The 25838-nt window shown below is 35.7% G+C and overlaps 2 protein-coding genes across 2 annotated transcripts in view; one reads left to right on the forward strand and one right to left on the reverse strand.

Moving 5' to 3' along the window:
- LOC148950857 (uncharacterized) overlaps positions 1 to 25631 on the forward strand; it is a 79824-nt gene extending 54193 nt beyond the window's left edge. The window contains exons 6-8 of the mRNA XM_089090934.1: positions 3640 to 7413; positions 12748 to 12854; positions 25399 to 25631. Coding sequence (XP_088947060.1) covers positions 3640 to 7413; positions 12748 to 12854; positions 25399 to 25581 — 4064 coding nt within the window. The 3' untranslated portion in view covers positions 25582 to 25631. The remainder of the gene's footprint in view (positions 1 to 3639; positions 7414 to 12747; positions 12855 to 25398) is intronic.
- Positions 13332 to 18961, reverse strand: LOC148950858 (uncharacterized). Its single transcript, XM_089090051.1, has 2 exons — positions 18935 to 18961; positions 13332 to 15057 (listed from the first exon to the last, which is right to left on the reverse strand). The coding sequence occupies exons 1-2, from the start codon at positions 18950 to 18952 to the stop codon at positions 13408 to 13410; spliced, it is 1668 nt and encodes a 555-aa protein (XP_088946177.1). The 5' UTR covers positions 18953 to 18961; the 3' UTR covers positions 13332 to 13407.
- Positions 25632 to 25838: the final 207 nt, after the last annotated feature.

The following is a 25838-nucleotide window of genomic DNA, read 5'->3' on the forward strand; positions in this document are numbered from 1 at the left end:
TTTAAGTCCGTGGTGGCCCATCCCTTCAGAGAGTAGGATCTGTCCTGGACAACATTTGCGTTGAAGTCGCCTGTGATACAGGTGACGTCGTGGAGTGGGATTGAATCGATCACAGACTGGAGGTTGTCGTAGAACTCATCTTTAAGGGTGTCATCAGCATCATTTGTGGGTGCGTAGCACACGATCAACGCCAATTTTGTGTGGTTAGAAATAAATCTTGCATATAGTATTCTTTCATTGACTTGTTTCCATGAGCAGAGGGCCTTTGTCGCTTTTGGACCTAATATTGCTGCAAATCCGGTGCAGTGACTTTCAGTTTTTCCGCTGTATAAGACTTTAAACATCGTACGGTCGCCACTGATTTTCTCGCCGCAGCCTTTCCACCTTGCTTCCGAAATGGAAACTATTTCAAGTCCAAACTTCTCGCATTTGCGAAGGACTTGCTCTATTTTTTACACTGCTGACATGGTTCTAACACCCCGTATGCCAATCTTAAATAGTTTATTCGCATTGAAAAATCTGGTCCGGGGTATTGCATGGGTCGTCATCAGATTTAGAGGTTTGGATCCGAGGCTTAACGTTTACGTTCCGTTAGCGATAATTGTTTTACAGGGATAGCTTGCTAGGACAATGCCCAACCGGTTTCTTTGGCTCGGCTACGGGCAGGAACTCCAGTCCCTGATTGTTGGGCCGGAACCAAACAGGCCTACCATTCTCAAGCTCCGCGGGCAGGGACGCCAACCCCTGAGTGATCTGCCGGAGCGTACCACCGCATACCCAACATTTAGAGGCCGTTGTTTAGGTTATCCGGCGCCCCCTTCATGGAAAATTCTCTTCCCCAATGAAAAATTCCTCCATGGAAAGATCCTTCCCCTGAAAACGTCTGCATTCTTCCCAATAACCAATGCTGTATGTAAAAAATGGGCAATGATCATAATTCGTAGCCCTTCCCCCAGGGACCGTGGGGGATTAAGTCATCCTCAAAGACATAGCTATTAGATTTTTCGACTATCCTCAACTTTTGATCCGGTGACTTTGAGAAAAAAATGAGCGTTGTAGGGGGCCTAGTTGCCCTCCAATATTTTTGGTCACTTAAAAAGGGCACTAGAACTTTAAATTTCTGTTCGAATGAGCCCTCTTGCGTTATTCTAGGACCACTGGGTCGATACGATCACTCCTGAAAAAAACAAAAAAAAAACGAAAAAAACAATAGGTTTCTCTGATACGCTGAATCTGATGGTGTGATTTTCAATAAAATTCTATAACTTCTAGGGGCGGGGGCCTTTTTTGAAACCCAGGCAAATTTTCTGAGGCTCATCAGTTTTGACGGGTAAAACTAAACTTGAATTAAACATATATATTGGAAATAAGCATAAAAATCCGATTCTTTTGATGTATCTGTTGATATCAAAATTCCAAAGTTTTGGTTGCTATTGAGCCGGGTTACTCCTTACTTACAGTTCCTTACCACGAACTGTTTGATTCCATGGTAAAAACTGGGGTTTAGTTAGTTTATTTGACGTATTCTTTTTAAGCCAACCACATTGATCCTTATTTTGGAATAAACACCGCCTTTTAGAAACTTGATTGGTTTTTAAAGCCTCCTCGTGTGCTAATTTGTAAGCCAGAAAGAAAGGACGAAAAGTGGAATTCCATGTAATTGGTTTTGCTGTGTGAAAATTTAAGCCAGTAAAACTAATGTAAATGTTATTAGCCATAAGATTGTTTACAAGTAGTCCCTCTGTTTCTCCGTGTATGAATGGTAGCAATAAGTCTCAACTTATCATTTTAAATTTGGCTGCCTCTTACTGAGCTAACATGAAGTTATCTTAGACGTTAAATACTTGTTTTTCTATTTGGAGTATTTCAACTAAATGTCTTAAGTTTATTTTGGAGTGAAAATTTGCAGATTCCTTTCTTTCTAATTTATTTGGCCACTGTCTAGATCCTAACGAAAAGCAGCCCTCCCCCAACCAGGGTGGGACGATGTTGCAAGGAAAGATTTAAGGGAAATAGGAACTTCCTGGCAGTGTATAAAAAGGGAGGCTTTGAATAAATTGGGATAGAGAAGGAGCGTGCGTAGTTGTGTTGGCCTCAAGTGGCTTGGTGCTGCAGTGAGTTGTTACTAGTAGTATTTTTTTGGCAAAGGCGGTTAGTTTTATCTTCGCACCAATGTACAGATAGGCTACAAAAGGAGACAATTTGAAAATATATGGGTTCTTTGTCCCTTTCTACAAGGGTATCCTAGAGGAGTCATATCTGCATCATGAAGGGGATTTCAACCGACTAAATGGAAATATCTGCATACCATATACTGCTGCCTCCGCCACTCAGACTAAGGGTATTAAGAAGAAAATCAAAACACGCTGTCGGGCTTGCGGCCCTATATATTTGATAAATGTTCTGGTTCTCTCATATATACACCGCTTTCATCCGAGCTTTAAATTCGTCTCCTAATAAGTTGACTAATTAAGTAGTACTGTTGCTTTGCAAATGGCTGCATACGAAGTTGGTTTTTCGTTTTTATTGTTCAATTATGCGAACTATAATAATCTCTGGAATCATAAATATTTACTTAGTTCTAATTCCGATTCCAACTTTTGTATCACCCTGATTCTTCTGATTCTGATCATGTCGTCCCATCCATAAAATTTAATCCTATGGTGATTGAAATAAGAAAATTAACATAATTTTGAGGAAAAGGGGTATCCCTTAAAATGGGCGTGATCTCGATAACAATTACACCCGTGAAATCCAACGTGCCCAAGCAGGCTAGAATGGAAGTTACGCTTTTACGTACATAAATGTGAATTTCCGTATTCTTCCACAGAAGGATTGTCATTTATGTGTGTATTTTTCCTCTTCTTCTTTTCTGGGGATATCATATCAATCCAATGGATTAGAATATTGAGGGAGGGCTCATTCATATGAAAATGTAAAGTTGTAGTGCCCTTTTTAATATCGAAAGAGAAAATGTCGATTTCACAATTTTGTGCCGCAGAGCGACAAATTCAGCGCGAATAAGGGGAAAAGTGATCAATTAGAAATTTTTGAGATATCCAATGGGCTCAGTTGAAAAGCTAATTGTATACCACGGTGTTTCATTGGCCGTGGAGCCGCACGGTGGCACATGCTTTCCCTAAACAAATATAACGTGGTGTCCAGTGTTTCGCAAACCTTTAACACATTTATACCCCATTTTATAATCCTCCCAGCCACCTTGAAAAAAATGAATGTACTTCATTAGAAATATTTTTTTTTTCTTGTGTATACACAAATGCATATAAAATAGAAATAAAATTATTCAAAATAAAAATAAAATCATATTATGAATAATATTTATTTGGATCGAAGTACAACATTTGCTACGTATGCCAAAAAGTTGGTTGCCTTTTTTTTGTCCGCATTGCGAAAAACTAACAAATAATCTTTCCCTCTCTGTTGCTCTCTCTCTCTCTCTCGCTCTATCTCTCTCTCTCTCTCTCTATCTCTCTCTCTCTCTCACTCTCTCTCTCACTCTCTCTCTCTCTCACTCTCTCTCTCTCTCTCTCTCTCTCTTCTCTTCTCTTCTCTTCTCTTTCCTCTCACTCCTCTCTCTATTTAGAAAAATTTAGGGTTCTTCAAGTTTTCATTTTTCAGGTCTGAACCAAGTGGCAATGTCTGGAAAGGGATTAGATAAACAGCCTACCACTAAAAGTCTTTATCTTAGACGGTGCGACTTAGATTCTAAAACAACAGCAACAGTTGATTCTGTAAAGGCAACCGTTGATCAGACTTCTAACAGTGTCGAACGGCCTTTGGATGATCTTGGCAATCCTCTTTCTCCAGAACTACTAACTAACGAAGGAGCGTCAACAATTCCTGTAGAAGAATTTAAAAACGTGTCAAAAGGCTTATTATTGGCTCTGAACCAATTTAAAAATAGTAGCCATGTTGAACTTGAATCAGTTTCTGAAGAAAGTATTAGCAATTTGTCAGAAAAAACACAAAATGAACCTATTTTATGTCTTGAAAAAGATAATAGCCATTACCGCGGTGTAAAAAGTCATATTTTAGGCGCTTTTGGTAGCGAAGATCGCGAAAAACTTCAAGATAAAATGAATCGCGAAAGCCGAAAATGTAGAAGTCCAAAAAGAGATTCGTCAGACTCTGGTGCTTTTAAAATTCAGGAATTCAGTTCATCAAATTATGAGTCTTCATCTCAAGCTACCCCTCCTAGGAGAAGCACTTCTCCTAAGATGGCTAATGTCCAAATTAAAGAAACATCAACAGCTATCAAACATACAACTGAAAAAGAATCCAATAAAAATCTTCCAAGTCGACTCAAAAGTCAGTATGATAACCCATCTGCATCTACTTCCAGCGTGGAAAAAATAACTCGCAGAGTAGATGTTACCGAAAACCGAAAGATGGAAAAATCAAAAACTGTCAAAAGTACAGTTAGACGAGAAGTAGTACCAGAAGTAACTCATGGCAATGCTAGTAAAATACCAAAAACGGAGTCATTAATACAGTCTTGTGGCGGATCTGAATTTTCAGGAGAAAATACTACTGATAAATTCGGTGGCAGTGTAGACACTAAAAAGGCTGAAAAGTCAACCACTTCCAAAATTACGGTTGAAAAAGACGACAATAGAAAGCCTCCAAGTCGACTCAAAAGTCAGGATGATAACCCATCTGCATCTGCTTCCAGCGGAGAAAATATAACTCGCAGAGTAGATGTTACCGAAAACCGAGAGATGGAAAAATCAAAAACTGTCAAAAGTACAGTTAGACGAGAAGTAGTACCAGAAGTAACTCATGGCAATACTAGTAAAATACCAAAAACGGAGTCATTAATACAGTCTTCTGGCGGATCTGAATTTTCAGGAGAAAATACTACTGATAAATTCGGTGGCAGTGTAGACACTAAAAAGGCTGAAAAATCACCCACTGTCAAAATTACGGTTGAAAAAGAGGACAATAGAAAGCCTCCAAGTCGACTCAAAAGCCAGGATGATAACCCATCCGCATCTGCTTCCAGCGTGGAAAATGTAACTCGCAGAGTAGATGTTACCGAAAACCGAGAGATGGAAAAATCAAAAACTGTCAAAAGTACAGTTAGACGAGAAGTAGTACCAGAAGTAACTCATGGCAATACTAGTAAAATACCAAAAACGGAGTCATTAATACAGTGTTCTGGCGGATCTGAATTTTCAAGAGAAAATACTACTGATAAATTCGGTGGCAGTGTAGACACTAAAAAGGCTGAAAAATCAACCACTGTCAAAATTACGGTTGAAAAAGAGGACAATAGAAAGCCTCCAAGTCGACTCAAAAGCCAGGATGATAACCCATCTGCATCTGCTTCCAGCGTGGAAAATGTAACTCGCAGAGTAGATGTTACCGAAAACCGAGAGATGGAAAAATCAAAAACTGTCAAAAGTACAGTTAGACGAGAAGTAGTACCAGAAGTAACTCATGGCAATACTAGTAAAATACCAAAAACCGAGTCATTAATACAGTCTTCTGGCGGATCTGAATTTTCAAGAGAAAATACTACTGATAAATTCGGTGGCATTGTAGACACTAAAAAAGCTGCAAAGTCAGCCACTTCCAAAATTACGGTTGAAAAAGACGACAATAGAAAGCCTCCAGGTCAACTTAAAACTCAGAAAAATCTTCCGTCTAAATCTGCCTTCAGTATGGGAAGTACTGCTCATAGAGTAAGTGTTGTCGAAAGCAGGGAGTTAGACAAATCAAAAACTACTAAAAGTGCAGTTGAACAAGAACTACTCTCGGAAGTGACTCATGAAACAGAACTATCTAGCAAAATCCCAAAATTGGGGTCATTAGAGCCGGAATCATCCGTCACTAGTCAAATTGCTTTTAAAAGTAATACTGATAATTTATCTTTATCTCAGCCTTCATCTAAATCTGATCTTCAAAGGGAAAACACCACTCACAGAATTGATGATGTTGAAAGTAAAAAAGTTGAAAAATCAACAACTCCTAAACATATTGTTGAAAACGAAGTAATTACATCTTCTGAAACAAACTCAAAAGAATATACGGCAACATCTGATCAGGTTGAAGATCAAGAATCAGCTTCAACGAGCGAAATGATTCCGTTTCAATGCCTTTCCGAAGCCTTACGTCAGAATGAAACAAAATCAGTAATGGAACCAAGCGATGACATTTTAAATGAAAAAACTGGCGATAAACAGAAGCTTATCAAAGAAAGATTGTATGAAAATGCTGGTTTCAAGGTCACCAAAAAGTTTACTCCCTTCCAAAGTTATCCACCTATGCCAAAAACAAGAATAGCGCACGTGCCAAAAGTTCCCCTACCATTGGATAAAAAGTGTAGTGCTCCATCGACACTTCTTAAGAAAAGTATGAACTGCAGTGAAAAGCCACCTCTTATCCATAAAGCTCCTAAATTTTGTCCCAAAGAAAACGCAATTCCGTTAGCGTCAGCAAACATTAAAAAAGAAAGCACATTGAAACCAAAACATGTTAGTGCTGTGAAAGCTGTTGGAAAGAAACCTCTGTATCATTCCTCTTCACCTTCTTCAGCAAAGGTGACAGAAGAAAGAACTGCATCTGACTCGATTCCAGAAGAAAATGCCCCTTTGGCTCCCGCTAATCTACCGTACCCAAGCAATTCAGACCCGAGAGAAAATGGTGAGTCTGCTACTCCTCAATCAAAGGATATTAACAAATTCGTTGAATCTTCTTCATTGCCCAGGGATGTCTCTTATTCCAATTTAAACGCATACAAATGTGCTAGTAAAAATAAGACCCAACATGGGCTTTCCCGCAACCTTGAAACCTCGAATCAGGATTCAAGTATTAAAAAAGTGGTTAAGTCTCAATATTGCAAATTGGAGTCAGACAATGTCAAGAAGACAAATCCCAAACTGGCCGTCATAACTGAGCCTGCTTCAACCTCTGAAGACACAGTTGCTGCTCCAAAGCCAGAAATAGGGTCCAAGAAAACGGGAAGTAAGGGAAGTGATAAATCGGGGCCGAACGAAGTTAAGAAGACAACTCCTAAGCCGTGTACTTCAGCAGGACCTGTTTCAACCTCTGAATATCCTTATGCTACTGTTAAACAAGAAATTTTGTGTAAGAAGAGTGGAAGCAAGTCAAGCGAAGAGGAAAGAAAAGATAAACCTCGAGAAAGTGTATTAAAAGAGAAACAAGCTTCGGAACCTAATATAGAGGAGAAAACTACGAAATCAAAACTTAGTACTGAATCTAGCTCAGAGGATTCTGATGAAATATTTTTCCAGTATAACCGCAAGAGCTTAGTGCCTGGCAAGAAAAGAAGAATTTCAAAAAAGGATTCGAAGTCGCGCAAACGAAGACGAGAAAAGACTGAAGGGAGTTCGGGAACGTCAGATAAAGTAGACCGAAAGATAAAACCAGGTAAGAGATCCGCAGATTTTTCTCTGGAATGAATTCTAAGTAGGTAGTTAAGCTTTGGAGCTTTGCAGGATGCCTCACTGAACCTCCTATCCAAGGCCGTATTCGGAGAGTGGGCTATCGAATTTGACCCCCCCCCCACCTCAAAATTTTTCTCTGATTCGTAAAAACTAACACAAATGTATATAAACAATTTTTTTGCATTGTTTAAAGTTTTTTGTATCCCCCCTGAACAAAATCCTGGATATACCATTGTCTTTGTCTCAAAAGGTTTATCTCAATTAATTTACCCTTCGAGGTAAAGAATTTTATTGTATCTAAAGCATGTCGCTAGGATGTGCCTTTGAGTTTCCGTTCTGCTAGGTGTAGTCTTTGATTTACTGAATATTTTTTTAATGAAGAAAAAAAGGTTGAGATTAGTTTTAAGAGGACAAGACGAGTTGGATTTTTTTCTCTGTAAAATTTGTTGACAGTAGAGGGTTCTAATATCGTCATTTTGAAAATCAGTCCTATGGAAAAACGCTTTTAATTTTTAATTGAAAGAGCTGACCGAAAGTCATTTATGTTAATCATTTATGTTTATGAATATATTTTAAGCTTGGCATGGTTTATCTAATATGTACGGACGAAGTTCAGTAAAATTATTAAGATCTAACACCACAGTGTGATACTCTGTTTTCTGGTTTCATGAGAAATAGCTTGTTAATTGCAATCAACATTGAGTACTATATTAAAGCCTTTCAGTAGAGACTGATTAAATCCACTTTTTTCGAGTATTAATATTGCACGTTCGTAAGGGTATTCACTAATAGTGTCAAAACTGATGTTATGATAAATAGATTTATGACAAATCCCCACTTTATCGACATACAAATCGTTTCAGTAAAGCGCAAGTGACGCAATGGCTTTTAGAAAGTTTAAAAGGATTTTCCACTCTTCTCCTAATTAGATTTTACTTGATTATTCATTTTAATTTTGGTCCCTTTCAGGTTTTAGCTTTTCTTCCATAGTATTATCTCTTATACATTCAGTAATCTTAAAAGTACCAATGAAAGTGAAAATGCAATCTGATTGTTTGAATCAGGGGCGGATCCAGAATTTTATGAGGGGTGGGGGGGGGGGTGCAAAATAGGTTGGTCCGATAAACTTGCGTTAGGAGCAAGTTTAATTAACGCAAATTTGCGTTAATTAAGTAAATTACACTACTTTGGACTATGGTAGGAGGGGCACCCCCCTGGATCCCCACTGGTTTGAATTGGTTGATACCCAACTATACGTATTTTAAATCTTTAAGTTTTCTTTGAAATTTTGAACTTTTTTAATGAAGTCGCCAGACGCTGCACTGTAAATAAATAATCTGCACTGTAAGCGCTGTCACTAGTAGTTAATGAAAAAGACCTCGGTATAAGCCTAGGGTTTTACCAGTACATCAGGAAAGATGTTAAGAAAATAATTCTTACTTCATAATATGCAGATTAATTCTAGTTAGCATATTTTGCAGGGGGAGAATCTTCATCATCACTTCATTCCTTGTTTTTCTAAGAAATTCATATTTTTTCCCAATAACATTTGTTTTAAAAAATCGGCTAAATGTGCTAAATGCCACACAATCTACAAAATTAATTTACCTGCATCGGTATTAAAATCGCAGTAATGGAAATAAGAAAAACGTCATCATTTAACGAAAAACTTCCAGAAACTCTGCATTTAATACAAACGGCCAGGATCAACAACATCTATAAACAAATTTTTCAGGATGGCATTTCTTTCAGCACAAGTTTGAAAACAGACAAAAGCATGTTTTTTTTTTGGAAAATTTTATTGCATAACTTTAAAAACAAGGAAATAAGAGGTTCTCCCCCTGAAAAATATGCTAACTAAGATTATTCTGAATATTTTGAAGTAAGAATTGTTTTCTTAACTTTTTTCCTTATGTACTGCTGGAACCCTAGGCTTTTACCAAGAACCCCATATGCCGTAGATAATTTCGGAGACAACACTGCCTTTCCATGACGATAAATAAAAGTTCAAATAGGGACAAAATCATTTTACTAGACAGTGATGATGATAACAGGGATAAAAATTCAAAAAATTCCAGATATTTAGGTCACATATACAGTGACCGTCATCAGTAGTAACACTAAACTTTTACTACTAAAGTAAAACTTTAGTTTCTATTGATGACGGTCACTGCATATGTGACCGAAATATCTGGTATTTTTTGTGAATTTCTATCACTGCTATCATCATCACTGTCTATTAAAAGGATTTTATCCCTATTTGAACTTTTATTTAACTCCATATGCAGTTATGTCCTTTAGATTGTAGCGGGCGTCAAATTAAAAAATAGCACAAAAGAGCTTGAAAAGGTGTAGCCTCCCTTTGAAGGTGTTGTTATCTCTGGGAATTAACAGATTACTAATATTTTGATTTTTGTGGACGAAAAGCGTTTTTCAAATTTAATTAATTCGTTTTGCTTATTTATCTTTACAGTTCAACATGACAACAGTGGAAAAACTATAGTACTGTCCTAAAAACTTCATGATTTTGAAATAACCAAAAGAAATAAATCTTAGAAAATTGAGGTTTTCGGGTATGAATAGATGTAGATGATGGGTTCAAGGGATAAAGTTTTTCTTAATTTTTGTTGTATAATTTAACAGAATTAAATTATATAATTTTTTTTATTATTTAATTCCCTGAATTTCTTCATTTGTTTAAATGTCGTGATAAGTATTAATGCTAGAAATGGTATAGTATTTTGGTAATGGAATACTGAAAATTTATTTGACTGATTCTATGCTGGAATTTAAGAGAATACATTAAATTTTGCTAAATATGCTTGTAAACTCGTAAAATCTTGGGCATTTTTTGAGCCAGAGGATTACTATTACTACCACTCACGACCCTATGGCGGTGCCAAGCCATAGGGTCGTAAGTTGTTTTAATTTTTTCGGGGTCGTAAAAATTTTTTTGTTTAAATGTATAATATCTAATATATAGTAGTAGTTATATAATTTAAATATAGTAGTTTAAATATCTAATATTTAACATACTACATTCACAAAAACAGCCCTTTTGCACCAACTATCTAATTATCAACCAGTTGTTGATGTAATCAGAGTTTTATTGCGGTAGATTGTCTTGTTGTAGATTCTACCTCAATGAATAACAAATCTTCGAGTTAGCCGTAAGTGTAATTGGCTGGCAATCTGATTAAAGTGTTGATTGCCTGACTCCTAATTTTTTTTTTCTCGTTGCCCGAGTTTTTTTTATAAAAAAAACGACTATTTTTCATTTTCCTGATGACTATATTTCTTTTTTCCAATCACTATGTTAAAAATGAAAACGACAGTTTTTGCTTTTCTAATGACTATTTTAGTTGCTTCAAATGACTATTTCTAATTTCTAATGACTATGTTAGAAATGAAAACCACAGTGTTGGATTACTATTACTACTACTTACGACCCTGTGGCGGTGCTAAGCCACCTGGGAGGAACACAGCTGCGCACGCTTATCTTTCACCCCAGTCTTCTCAGAGCTTCATTCTTACCCCCTCCCTTGAAGTTTCAATTTCCTTCAAATCCTTTCTTATGATATCTGTTCGCCGAAATGAAAACCAGCAGTATTTTCTTTTCTAATGCCTGTTTTTCTTGTTTCTAATGACTGTATTTCTAATTTCTAATTATTGTTAAAAATGAAAACCGCCAGTGTTTTCTTTTCTAATGACTGTTTTTCTTGTTTATAACGACTATTTTTCTAATTTCTAGTGACTGTGTTAGAAAATTAAAACCAGCACTGTTTCTTTTTCTATTGACGATTTTTTATTGGTTCTAATTACTATATTTCTAGTTTTGAAAGACATTGTTTAAAAGTAAAATTACAGTGCTTCCTTTTTTAATTACTGTTTTTTCTTCTTTCTAATGACTATATTTCTAATGACTGTGTTAAAAATGAAAACCACAGTATTTCCTTTTTTAATGATTGTTCTTCTTCTTTCTAATGACTGTGTTAAAATTGAAAATCAGCAGTGTTCCCTTTTCTAGTGACTATTTTTCATATTCCTGATGACTATATTCCTTTTTTCTAATGACTATGTTAAAAATGAAAACCACAGTGTTTCCTTTTCTAATGACTGCTTCTTGTTTCTAATGACTGTGAGCAGTATTGCCTTCTCTTTTCTAATGAAAAACCAGAAATAATTGAAATATCTTAAATGAAATTGTTGATGAAATTTGAAATTAAGATTAATATGAAAAGAATGGAATTATAAATAATAATAAAAAGACCGTAGAGCTAAATCTAGAATATAAAAAAAAGCATTCAAAGAAATGAGACTTTCGAGAAACTTTTCGCTACTTTTTCTTCTTTTTCTCAACTAGCTTGAAAATTTGTCATGAAATATGTCAGTTTTGAATCAGAAAAATTATATTCTATAGGAGTGCAGACCTTAGCAATAGGCATGGTAAAAGAAAAAAATATCTATTAAGTGAGATCAACCAAGGTTGATATTATTGATTAGGTTTGATGGAACCAGTTCATTATATTTAATATATTTCTAAGAAGGAACAATTCCGCCTCATACTGGACATCAACTAAATTTTAAGATATTGTTCCATAGACGCTATTATGGTCATCTGCCCCCCCCCCTCTCCTCCCCTATATAAGAAAGAAAATTCCTTGGATTTGGAAAAAACAAATGAAATTTCGGTTAAAATTTAGCTATTTCTGAATCTTCCCATCCCCTATACAAATTCTTGGACTGTATACACTTAAAATAATCTTTACTGGCATTTCTACTATCGATTTTCTTTTGACTGTGTCTTCGTGGAAAAAAGGCCCATTTCTTGGAATTATTCTGTAGTTTCTCACTTGTTCACTTATGGATATGCTATACCCAAGTAACACACTGATCATGATTCGATATAAAAGAAATTAAAGAAAAAAAACTATAATGGCAATAGTTTAATTTATGTAATTATAAATTATGTTAAAATTTTGGATCTGATAAGATACACCAAAAATTCTCAATTTTCATTCGTTTAGCATTGGTTAGGTAAAGTAGTTCTAGTAACCAAATTAATCAGCGGACATTAGTTTTTTAAACCTGCAAACGAAGCTTGTCATCAGTTTTTGTCATCTTTATTAAATGATTAGATTTTGAGCATTTTAATAAATTGGAATTTTTTTTCAAATTTTTGATGATACCGTATGTTTTTTCGATTAGGTTTGTCTATATTTATTTGTACTAAAACTTTACCATCTCGCTATTATTTTGAGGTTAATCCGTAACGTTAATCAAAACTCAGTAAAAATCTTTTTTTTTTCATTTTCAGATATTCCAAGTGATGATTCCACTTGTGATAGTATATTGAGCAAGGAAGATTCTGAACAGTCAAGAAGAGGATCATTGGATAGTGGTGGAGGTCCCTCTAATTTGAAGGTAAGTACCTGAAGTGTGAAATGTCAGTTAATCCTAATCCTCTCAGCCTAATCCTAAGAAAAAAAAACAGAAGAAAAAACTCCTTAGAGTTCACAGTTTTTGTTCTCACATGTTGGTTAGCTCTACATATTCAATGTCTTGGTATAATCATTTCAGGCAGATAAGGTGTAAAAGAGGAAGGAAGTCATCATTGTATGAAAATAGCTATTCCTATATATTGTGCTCTAGCTGACGCCACATGGGAATTAGACTTAAGCAAAGAAGCATATTCATTCTTATTATGATTTTCTTTGACCGCCTAACGCAGAAAAAATATCTCGCCATCGAATCCTTACAGAGCAGTTTTTCTATATTAATTGATCCACTGAGAACAGGTCATTTTGATTTTCTAGTTGTGGCTATGTTTATTTAATTATTTCTTTTTGTGGTTAATTTCATAAAATAAAGGAGTCTAGCCATCTATATGAAATATTCTGTCGTCTATGTTGAATTTATTTCAAAAAATGGATATAAAAATATTTTTTTCAGGATTAATACGAAGTTTAACATTTGCTTACACTTTGTCTCTGTGGAGACTGAATAAAAATTTTGTGGCACTAATAGGCGATGGAGCTTTTTCATCAGTTATTGTTGGTACGGAGGTTGGCTGAAGAGGATCTCTAGCAGTGGTCAGTTTTGCGGAATGAGACATTTTGGTTCGCTGATTCTGTTTCTCTTCCTCTCTTCTCTTTGCCTTTTCATTCTCTCTGCTTTCATTAATGGTGTCTTTATCCTTTTGTTGGTTGAATTCTGTTAACTTCGACGTTGTATCGACAACGCCTTTTATCGTTTTTGTAACTCCGTTTAACTTTTTATCGTCTACACCAGTATTCCTGGTTTCATTGTTTTCATGAATTTTCAGAATATCACCGGGATCGTTTCGTATTTCCGAGAATTTCCGGAATTTCATATTTTCTCTGTCATCGGGCTTTACTTCCCTCTTGAATGCTTGCATGTTCCTGCTCTGTACCTCCATGTCTTCGTAATCCCCTGAAAAGTCGCCAGATGCTTCATAGTCTATATCATTAATTCTCGCTGGCATTCCTTCCCCTCTTACTGTTTGTGGAAGTCTCTCCTGCACGGTATAGTCTTCGAAGATGTCTTGCTCGTTAATTGGAGGCTCACTATTATCGGTGATTTCAGAAGGTGCTGGTAGAAAATCTTGTCGGTCATTTAAGCTAGCTTCCTCGTTATTAATCTCTTCAAGGGGTACGGCCATTATTATTAAAGGTCTTATGTGATTTTCGCTTAATATGCTTGATGAAGGAGAGCTTTCATCTAAAGAGAGATGAGTGTCCCCATCTGTTTGTACCATATTTCTTAATTCTTCTTCAACAAGCTCAAGTGGTTGGACATCGCTTTCTATATTTGGCATGTTTGTACTTCCATCGTCATTTTCATCAGCAAAAAGGACTTTATTTTCGAGCTTTTCTCGCGCTGATAGTGACTGTTGCTTCACGATATCTTCTGCATCTGCTTCTGTATCTTGCACATCTAAAAGTTCCGCAGTTTGCACTTCTTGACTCACACTTTGCACTTCATCAGTGTCTTCATCAGTTTCCATAATTGGCATATTAGTACTTCCTTCATCATCATTTTCAGCAACAAAAAAGACGTTGTCTTCAAGGTTTTTTTGGGCTGACAATGACTGTTGCTCCACGGTATCTTCTGCCTCTGCTTCTGTATCTTGTAATTCCAACAGCTCTAAACTGTCTGTTTCTTCTTGAGTGTCGACAACTGTGGCCTCTCGTTCCACCTCTGTTGTCATTTGATCATTTCTGGCCCTGTTAAACCGTTGTTGGGCCTCTAGGGTCAACGCTTGAAAACTTTCAAATGGAAACCCTTCCCTATGAGTAGTGTCAGAATTTGTAATTGACAGTTCATTTTCTTGTAATAAACTGCGGGTTACATCTCTAATTTGTGCAACACCCCTGCTGCGAGGGACCAGTTCTTCATTCAAGCGAGAGACCTGTTGCTCTAGCCACGAATGAAGCTCCATTTCTGCATTTTCTACGTATGGTGGATATTCTTTATGTAAATTTCTCACCCACCAGTTCCCACCGTTTTCATTCAGTAAATAGGGTCTTCCGTAAGCATCTTCAATTCGAATAAATTTCAATGCAGGTTTGGGCCAAGATAAACCGAATAGGGTAGCAAATATTACCTAAATTAGTACAAAGAAATTAGTTTAAGTCTGGGATTTCAGAAATATTTATAAATTATATTTAGAACAAATACGATGGTTTCTTTTATATTACGGTGCACGTTTCACGGTGCAACAGTATCACGGTGCACGTTTCATTTGAAAAAGCTTATGCGGTATTGCTGCCCAACTTACACTTGTTCGATGGTGATCGTCAATGTTTTGCGGAGCAACAGCACTTTTTTTTTTTTTTGTAACCTTTTATGTTTTTTTTGTAATTCAGTAACAGTAAATATGGACACTAAAAGAAAAAAATCTTCGGTGTTGGGACCATGTAATAAAGAAGAAAAGTCTTTCTCAAATTGGCAGAATTTGTCGTGGTTTCTAAAGCGAGAAAATATAAATCTTTCTAGCCTAGAAGATAAACAAGCAATTCCAGGCAACGAACTGTAGGTAAGGAGCGGCTCGGCCCAATAGTAATGGAAACTCTGAAAAACAGAATTTTGATAACTAAAGATACATAAAAAATTGGTTTTTTATGCTTATTCCAAAAATAGAAGATTCATCAAGTTTAATGTTGCCCTTCAAAAACTATGACCCTGAGGAAATTTGCCTGATTTTCGAAAAAAAAGTAGGATTATCCGCTAAAAGTCAAGGGATCTCACTAAAAACCGCGCCATCTCATTCAGCGTATCAAATAACCCTACTGTAGAGGTTTCAAGCTTCCATCTGCAAAGATGTGGAGTTTTGTATTTTTGTCAAGAAAGATCACGAATGTGTGTTTGTTTCTTTGTTTATTGTTTTTTTTTTCCAGAGGTGATCGTATCAAACTGATAGTCCTAGAAGATCAGTAGACCGTCTATTTAAATGAAAATTAAAAGTTCTAGTGCCCTTTTTAAGTGACCAAAAATATTGGAAGGCAACTGGCCCCCCCCCCCAACGCCCCTTGTTCCACAAAGTCGTCTGATCAAAATTTTGCTCTAGTCATCTTATTCAGCATTATAGAAAGGTCCAATAAACATGTCTTTGGGGATGACATGACCCCACAGTCCCCGGGGAAAGGGCTACAAGTTATGAAATTTGTCCATTGTTTACATATTATAGTAGCATATTTGTTATTGGGAATTATACATTTTTCAGGGGGATGGCGTATTCTGCGGCGGAAATTTTACTTGGGGGAATTATCACCAGGAGAAATTCCCATGGGGAAATTTTCTGCGGTATAAACTTTCCTTTAAGGGGGGGGGATTTATGGGGGAAATGTTCCACATAGGGGGGATTTCCGGCAAGACTTTAAAACCAATCAGAAAAAAATAGTTCTTTTTTTAAATGATAGTATGCTAATTTAAGGCCGAATCGTCTGCAAGAAATTTTCTCGGGAGAATTTGTAGCGAGGATGGAATATCCCGAGGGTTGAGGATTTTATGCGGAAAAAGCTTTCCTTGGAGGATTTTTTGTGGGTGGAAATTTTTCATGGAGAGGGAGGCAGATTCACCGACATTAGTTGAAAAACGATCAGAAGTTAAGTAAAAAATAAGGGTTTGTTTTCAACTGAAAGTAAGGTGCAATGTGAAACCTTAAGACGAGTAGAAATTATTCCATATATGAACGGGATTTCCCCTTTCCCAATACCCCGCTCTTTGCGTTTAAGTTTGGTCTATTGTCCCAATTCTTTAAGAACGACTCCTGAAACACAAGGGCCGTTTAATTAGAATCTAAAGCTTTTTAAAGTTACCAAAAAAAACTTTAGTGTCAAGATCGGGGTATTGAGGAGGGGGCGATCCCTGTCATATACGGAATAATTTCTGTTTGTTTAACATTTAACGTTGCTCATTACTTTCAGTTAAAGGACGTTAAAGGAAAGTTTTTTTTTTATTTAATATGGACAAGAAGAAAAACAAACTGTCTTAAATCAAAATGTAAAATTCGAAGGAATTACTTGATATCAGACGCATATAGAGCTTACAATTTACTCTTTAAGTTAAATGCCACTAAATTTCTTTGAAATAATTTCAAAAAAGTCAATCAGAAAATCCTAAATTCTGTTGTTGTTTTTTTTTTTTTTTTTTTTTTTTTTTTTTTTTTTAATGCTGCAAAACAACCCTGGAATTCAAAATTGTTCGTTTGTTTCAAACGGAATAGTAACCGAAACTCTAAAAAAAGGAATTTTGATACCAATAGTCCTAGCTATTAAAAGTTACGCCCCTGAGAAAATTTGCCTGATTTTCAAAAAAAGGAGAGAAAACCCCCTAAAAGCTATTGAACTTTAATGAAAATCACACCATCAAATTCAGCGTATCAAAGAACCCTACTGTAGAGGTTTCAAGCTCTTATCTGTAAAAATGTGGAATTTTGTATTTTTTGCATGAAGAAAGATCACGGATGCCTGTTTATTTGTTTTTTGTTTTTGTTTTTTTCCCGGGGTGATCGTGTCGACCCAGTGGTCCTAGAATACCGTGGGAGGGCTCATTCGAACGGAAATTAAAAGTTCTAGTGATCTTTTTAAGTGACCAAAAAAATGGAGGGCAACTAGGGCCCCTCCCACGCTCATTTTTTGCCCAGAGTCACCCGATCAAAATTTTGAGATGGCTATTTTGTTCAGCATGGTCGAGAATATAATAAATTTGTCTTTTAGGATGACTTAATCCCCTTAAGTCCCCGGGGGGAGGGCTGAAAGTCATGAACTTTACCCAATGTTTACATATAGTGTTGGTTATTGGGAAGTATACAGACGTTTTCAGGGGGATTTGTTCTGGTAGTAGGGGGGAGGTTGGGGGTTACGTGGGAGGATCTTTTCATGGGGGAAGGGACATTGTTATGAAGGGGGTGCCGGATTTCTCAGCATTATTTAAAAAAACTGTCAGAAATTACATTAAAAAAACAAAACAAGTTTTCCAACTTAAAGTAAGGAGCAACATCAAAACTTAAAACGAACAGAAATTATTGCGTATATGATTAAGTTCGCCCCCTAGTCAATACCTCGCTCTTTAAGCCAAAGATTTTTTTAGGACTTTCATAAGAGTTATTTAATCTAATTAACGGTCTTTGTGATTAAGGGGTCATTTTTAAAGAATTGGAACAAAATTCGAACTTTAGCATAAAGAACGAGGTATTGAATAGGGGGCGAGCCCCATAATATACGTATTAAAAATATAAAAATATAGAAGTTCGTTACGTAAGTTAATTCGTAAGTTACATATATTTATTACTAATAAAAACGTTCGTAAATAAAATTAAACAACTTTCGAGAAAGCCATTTAACCAAATAAAAGTAAAATTAATATGCACATTTTGTTCTAATTATTCATGTACGGTGAGCCAAAATCAAAACCTGCATTAATTCAAAAACGTTCAAAAATTAAATAATAAAATAATTTTTTTTAACTGAAGGTAAAGAGCGACATTAAAACTTAAAACGAACAGAAGTTATTCGTATATGGAAGGGGCTGTCCCCTCCTCAACGCCTCGTTTTTTACTTTAATGTTTTACTCTTTCTCACAACTCTATTTGTTAAAACAACAGAAAACTTTAGCGTAAAGAGCGAAGCGTTAAGGAGGGGACAGCCCCTTCCATATACGGAATAATTTCTGTTCGTTTTAAGTTTTAATGTCGCTCCTTACTTTCAGTTAAAAAAACTTGTTTTTTTATTATCTATTGTAAATAGGATAGATATCGTTATCACAGAGGAGGTGCATACTAAGGATTTTTTCTCGGATGGGAAACAACACTAAAAAACTGTTTGATAATTTAGAGAATAAATTCCGATAATTCGGAAAATTCTTGGACCCCCCCCCTTGACATACGTGCCTATCACAGAGTATACTTGAACTTGATCCCTTGGCCAACCTTTTGTAGAATACTATGACATTCCACTTAAAACATTATGAAATATACATACCATAAAATTAAAATCCATGAGTCTTTTCAGTCAGATAATTTCTTACTAACTATTTTCAATGTTCCGCTACTTTTAGTATAATATATACTCATCTCTCTAAAACGTCATAATGATAGCGCTTCCTCATTCGAGTTCGTTCACTAGTCAGCCAGCTATTCTTGAGTTTAAGAATCTTCTATTTTATTGCATACACCTTGCTTAACATGATATGGTTGAGTTGACTTGACCACATTGCTGTATTCTTTTTTTTCTTTTTTTTTGTGGGTTTGGTGACGAAATGCAACATTTTTATTTTTTTGTTCCTCCCACTATAAAGTGAAAGAAAACTTTAATGATTAAAAGTCAATCTGATTTTTCATCAAGTACTAAAACCATTTGGTTTTCTTTTAAGGGGGAGGGACAAGGGTTTTAGATCCATCCCACCCGCCGCAAGATGTCCATATTTTTACGAATTTCACTGGAATTTTTATATGTTCCGTGTAATCAAATTTGTAAGCGCTTCAAAAAAATTTAAAGTTGTGTCTCGCCCCCCGTTTAGAGGTAATCATCCGGAATTTTTATATATTTTTTATATAGCTTATCTGTTTTTCCTTCTTTTTTTATCTAATTATAAGTCACCTTTTCTCTTCTAAGACCTTGTGACCATATAATTCATCTGCAAGGGCGTATCCAGGGGTATTTCCTGAGGCATATCTCCTCTCCCTCAAGAAAGTCAAATATTGTCCAAAAGTTTAACTGGTTCCCCCACTCAAACAGTAGTTCTGTATCAATCCCTGTTCACCAGCGTTTTACTGTTTCGGAAAGTGTTTATTATTTGGCCCATTTGTCAAGAAAGTTGTCAAGGGCATTCAAATAAAAAAAAACGTTCTTTTTCTATTTTTAATCAAGTACTAAGACCTTTTTTTTTCTTTGGGGGTAGGAGTTAAGAGCCAAATATTTTTTAGATTGGAAGGAAGAACGGCTAAAAATTTCATTTTTTTTTTTTTTAGATTTGTTTTGTTTTGTCTTAGCTTACCTATAAATTTTTTAGTTTAAAGTGGGTTTTGCCGAACTTGCCCTCCTACCCTATGGGGCCTTCCCTGATTGCTACTACTACTACTAACAACTCACCGCAGCACCAAGCCGCCTGAGGCCAAAATAGCTACGCACGCTCCTCCTCCATCCCAATCTATTCAAAGCCTCCCTTTTTACACCCTCCCATGAAGTTCCCATTTCCTTTAAATCTTTCTTTATGACGTCCTCCCACCCCAGACGAGGACGACGACCTGCTTTCCGTTTAGCCCTAGACGGTTGGTCGAAAAGAATAGTCTTCGGCAATCTGCCATCCTTCATCCACACAACTTGCTCTAACCATATCAACCTTTCTTTCATAATAGCCCTAGAGAGCGGTATTGAACCACATTTTTCGTACAGCCTATTGTTTGAAATACGGTCTGTCATCCGGGTACCCAGAACAATCCTTAAACAATTTCTCTGGAATACATCTAGCAAATCTTTATCCACTTTTCGAAGCACCCATGCTTCAAAGCACAGTTTATATAATATTAAATAAAAAAAAACAAGTTTTTTAAACTGAAAGTAAGGAGCGACATTAAAACTTAAAACGAACAGAAATTATTCCGTATATAAAAGGGGCTGTCCCCTCCGCAACGCATCACTCTTTACACTAAAGTTTTTATTGTTTTAAAAAATAAAGTTTTGAGACAGAGTCAAAATTTAGCGTAAAGAGCGAGGCCTTGAGGAGGGGACAGCCCCTTTCATATACGGAATAATTTCTGTTCGTTTTAAGTTTTAATGTCGCTCCTTACTTTCAGTTTAAAAAACTTTTTTTTTTTTATTTAATTTCTGATCGTTTTTTAGTTAATGCAGCTTTTATTTGCATAAAAATTTTACTTTTCTTTTTCTAAATGTATGTCTTTACAAATTAACTTACGTAACTAACTTCTATATTCGTATATTTTTCTTCTGGCAAAAAATACAAAGTTGCAGATTTTTGCAGATATGAGCTTGAAACCTATGTAATAGGGTTTTCTGATACGCTGAATCTGACGGTGTGATTTTCATTAAAATTCTTTCACTTGTAGGGGATGTTTCCCCCCTCTTTAAAAAATCGAGTAAATTTTCTCAGGCTCGTAGCCTTTGATGAGTAATACTAAACTTAACAAAATTTATATATTTAGAATCAGCATTATAAACACATTCTTTTGATACATTCATTGACATCAAAATTCCGTTTTTAAAAGTTTCGATTACTATTGAGCCGTATCGCTTGTTTTTTTATTGTTTTTTTTTTTTTACGTATATGTTATTACGTATATAAGGGGGTTCTCCCCTTATGCAAGACCACGCTCTTTGCGTTAAAATTTAAAAAAAATTTTATTAACAAACCCTTGAATCACAAAGGCCGTTTAATTAGAATAGATAGCTCTTTTGAAAGCACTAAAAAAAACTGTAGCGTAAAGAGCGAGGTATTAACTTGGGGAAGAACCCCCTCACATACGTTATAATTTCTGTTCGTTTTAAGTTCTAATATTCCTTCTTACATTTCAGTTGAAAAAACTTGTTTTTTTATTTAATTTCTGATCTGTTCTTAAATAATACTTGTAAATCCTGCACCCCCTACATATAAATGTCACTGACCCAAAAGAAACATCCTCCACGGAAATTTTATCCAGAGTAACCCCCTCCTATAGCCCCCCCCCTCCAGAAAAAATCCTTCCTGAAAATGGTTGTATACTTCCCAATAACGAATAAATAATGCTTGGAAATCCGGCGCCCCCTTCATGGCAATTTCCCTTCCCCCATGAAAACTTCCTTCATGAACAGATCCTCCAACATAATCCCCGAACCACCCTTCCCTCCCACTACCAGCAAAAAAACCTCCTGAAAACTTCTGTATACTTCCCAATAACCAATGCTATATGTTAACATTGGGTAAAGTTCATAGCTTTTAGCCCTCCCTCTGGGAACTTCGGGGGATTAAGTCATCCTAAAAGACATATTTATCATATTTTTGACCATGCTGAACAAAATGGCTGTCTCAAAATCTTGATCAGGTGACTTTGGGAAAAAAATAAGCGTGGGAGGGGGCCTAGTTGCCCTCCATTTGTTTTGGTAACATAAAAAGGACACTAGAACTTTTAATTACCGTTCGAATGAGCCCTCCCACGATATTCTATCTAGGACCACTGGATCAATACGATCACTCCTGGGAAAAAAAAAAAAAAAACAACAAACAAACAAACACGCATCCGTGATCTTTCTTCTGGCAAAAAATGGAAAATTCCACATTTTTGTAGATAGGAGCTTGAAACCTCTACAGTAGGGTTCTCTGATACACTGAATATGATGGTGTGATTTTCATTAAGGTTCTATAACTTTTAGGGGTTCTTTCCCCTTTTTTTGAAAATCAGCAAAATTTTCTCGGGCGCGTAACTTTTGATGGGTAACACTAAACTTTTGATGAAAATTATATATTTGAAATAAGCATTGAAATCTGATTCTTTTGATATATCTATTGGTATCAAAAACCCGTTTTCTAGAGTTTCGGTTACCATTGAGCCGGGTCGCTACTTACTTACAGTTCGTTACCACGAACTGTTTGATACCAGTAAGTTTACCGCAGATGATTTCTGGCTCTTCATTCTCGGTGCGAACAAAAAGCTCCTCCCACTTATTTCTGCACTTATTGTCCACTTATTGGTTGAGCCAGCCAAGTGGTTTTGTCAGTACTTGTTCCGTAGATGATTATTCTTTGTCTACCCGTGAAAAGATCTAATGCCGCTTATGTCTATATCTGCAAAAACGTTCTCTGGAGCACTCGCACCTCGGTCCGGGTTTTTATAATGGGTGAGATTGGGAAAGATCATACTGGATAATTATATAAACTGTGCTTTAAAGCCATATTTGACTACTTTCATCACTGTAGCTTCTAATATTCTAATCTTGGTTTGCAGACTTATCTTCGTATTCTTCCAAACTTTTTTTAATTGTGATAAAACACCCTGAGCCTTGACTATTTTACTTTTAACATCTTCACTGCTCCCACCATCTTTACTAATAATACTACCAAGGTAAATGAAGCTGTCCACTTGATCACCCAACGTCACCTTTTCATATTCACTTATTCCTAGCCTTAGGGACTTAGTCTTCTTAACATTAATTTTCAAACCTATTCTAGCACCCTGAACTCGCAAAACTTCTAAATGTTCATTCATTTTGTTCACACTTTCATGTAGGATGCTCAAATCATCAGCATAATCCAAGTCCACGAGACTTTTTCCTCCTCATTTGATTCCGTGGTTTCCCATTGCCTTTCCTGTCCTCCTTAATACAAAATCCATCAAAATAATCCATATAAAGAGAGATAGAACCACAGCCCTTTTTAACTCCTGATTTAATACAAAACCAGCTGCTAACCTCATTTGCTACCTTAACTGCAGCCGTGTTATTCTCGTACATAGCACTAATCACTTTAATGTATTTGTCTTGGTATACCATACAAGGATAAAACCTTTGCTTCGTCTAACAACAGAATCGAACGCTTAATCAAAATCTATAAAACTAAGGACCAAAGGCGTTTTACAACTCAGGCACTTTTCAATTATTAATCTAAAAGTGAAAATTTGGTCAACACATCCTGTACCTTTTCTAAAACCACTCTGTTCTTCCCTTAAAACTTTGTCAACAGTATTTCTCAGTCTAAAAAGTATCATATTACTAAGTAATTTGCTTCCTACAGAGATAAGACTAATGCCTCGATAATTACCACACTCACTTTTATCGCCTTTCTTATAAAGTGGCTTAATTAAGGTTTTCCTAAAATCCTTTACTCCCTCAATGACTCAGTTGATACCTGCAAACTGGCTGATTTTGAAATTTTGATTTTTTTTTCTAAATTTTATGTCGCTGGTTGCTTTCCAATCAAACACTTTCACTGGTTGCTTCCAATCAAACTTGCATCATGGTTGCAGCAGTCGCTGCAAACCAGTAAAAAGATTCAGCCCATAATAATCACATTTTAAATAAATCAGGTTATAAGGTAAAATAAAAGACAAAGGTGGGGGACTGAAAAGACTAACTGATTTTTGTGTCGCTTCTTTAACCCTAAGACAAGGTAAAAGTTTTCGGCTATCGATTGAATAATTTACAACAGCACTACTCTTCTTCCTTCAAAATGTTACCTGTATTTTGATAGTATGTGAAAAAAAAAATTTGTGGATATTATAAAACCTAAGGAATTTTTATTCTTTCTTGAAATACTCGTTCACTGGTTGAAAATCTTTCTCGGATTTTTTTTTTCTCTGGTTTTAAACAAATCCTGTAATTGGAAGGTATGCCCTTTCAAATTCTGCAAAGTAGGAAGGTAGCCCCATTTTTCAACTCTCTACTAATGACAATTCCCCGAAGCGTGAAGCAGGTGACTCGCAATGAACTCTATTCCAATTCAACACTAAGATGTTTCGAAACATATTCTGTTAGTTCTAAATAATTAAAAAACTTTGAAATTTTTTTAAATTTGCAAAAATTTGCCAGAAAATGATGTAGGCATTCCGCATCAGGGTAGTACTAAGACTAAACCGGAATCCCAGGCACGTTTTTTTTCTTTTAATTTGTTTCACAAAATAATCTTATCTAATTATTTAATTTAATTAATTTTTTATTTATTTAACTTATTTATTTCACAAAAAAATTAAATAAAAATAAATTTATCTGGTAATTTAAATGAGATGTGCTAGAAATCCGAGAGAGTTAAGATTAAAGGGGGGGCCGAGGCTGGAGTCCCCTTTCCCTACAAAGGTGCTTGTGGAATGGTAGCCTACCAATATTCTTATCCAAATTCCACAAAACTGAATGGTAGACCTAACTTAAAATAAAACCCGCAACTAGAAGCAATTTTCATCGCCCTTCATCTGATTAATCCTGGCAATGCTGTCCCTGAGATATTTTGCCCCTTCTCTAGATTTTGAAAATGCTTGTTATATTTTCATCAAAAAAAAACTCGGAATGTTCAAAATTTCAAAAACATCACAGGTATTACTTAATGTAGTGTCTGTAATGAATTTTGTTTCGCTGCATATGAAACTGTTTCATGTCCAGATTGACAAAATTGTTGTTTCAGCTTGACTAACAATGATATATTAAAAAGTTGAACTTGGGGGCTAGGTTCTAATGCTGCTAATAATGCAATACAATCTGACAACAACTTCACGAGAATTTGCTTTGATAAATCTTGACTCAGAACCGTTAATTGGATAGGCGGCACTTGCCTCCCCCAGGGGGCATTTTTTTGGCATTCTTCAATGAAAAATACAGTTTGGTATTTCCATCCTATGTGAAAAAAATATTAATTCAGTAAAAAGAATAAACATTTTTCTGGTCACACAATTTGTACAAGAAGTTCCTGTTTTTGTTGTGGTTTTGTGTGATCCTACAGCTTTTAATCAAGTCTGATCTTCTTTCAGGGCACATCTGCGAAATCTCAGATCAAATACTACCCCCAGGCTTGGAATGACCCTTTTTGTCGTAAATGTCAATCAATGGAGTTCGAATTGCTGACCATAAGCACGTGCAAAGACATATACTATCTGCAGTGCAGAAATTGCAGAATCTATGTCGTAGTTGACATGAGCAGTGAGCCTTTGTAGTAGGCCTGCCCTAGACAATAAATAAAATGGATTCCTAAAAAATCATGCAATTCAGCGTTGTATATATATATATATATATATATATATATATATATATATATATATATATATATATATATATATATATATATATATATATATATATATTTCTAGTTTATTTACAATGTGATGCGTTAGGCCTTTCCTTGTCGTTACTGTCATTCTGTTTATTTTGGGTTGCTCTTCATAAATAGTTAGATAAATTATCTTCGGTTCAA

This window comes from Artemia sp. Qi Xiang Cuo, chromosome 6 (genome assembly GCF_049724085.1).
Source record: "Artemia sp. Qi Xiang Cuo chromosome 6, ASM4972408v1, whole genome shotgun sequence".
In the NCBI taxonomy this organism is placed as follows: Eukaryota; Metazoa; Arthropoda; class Branchiopoda; order Anostraca; family Artemiidae; genus Artemia; species Artemia sp. Qi Xiang Cuo.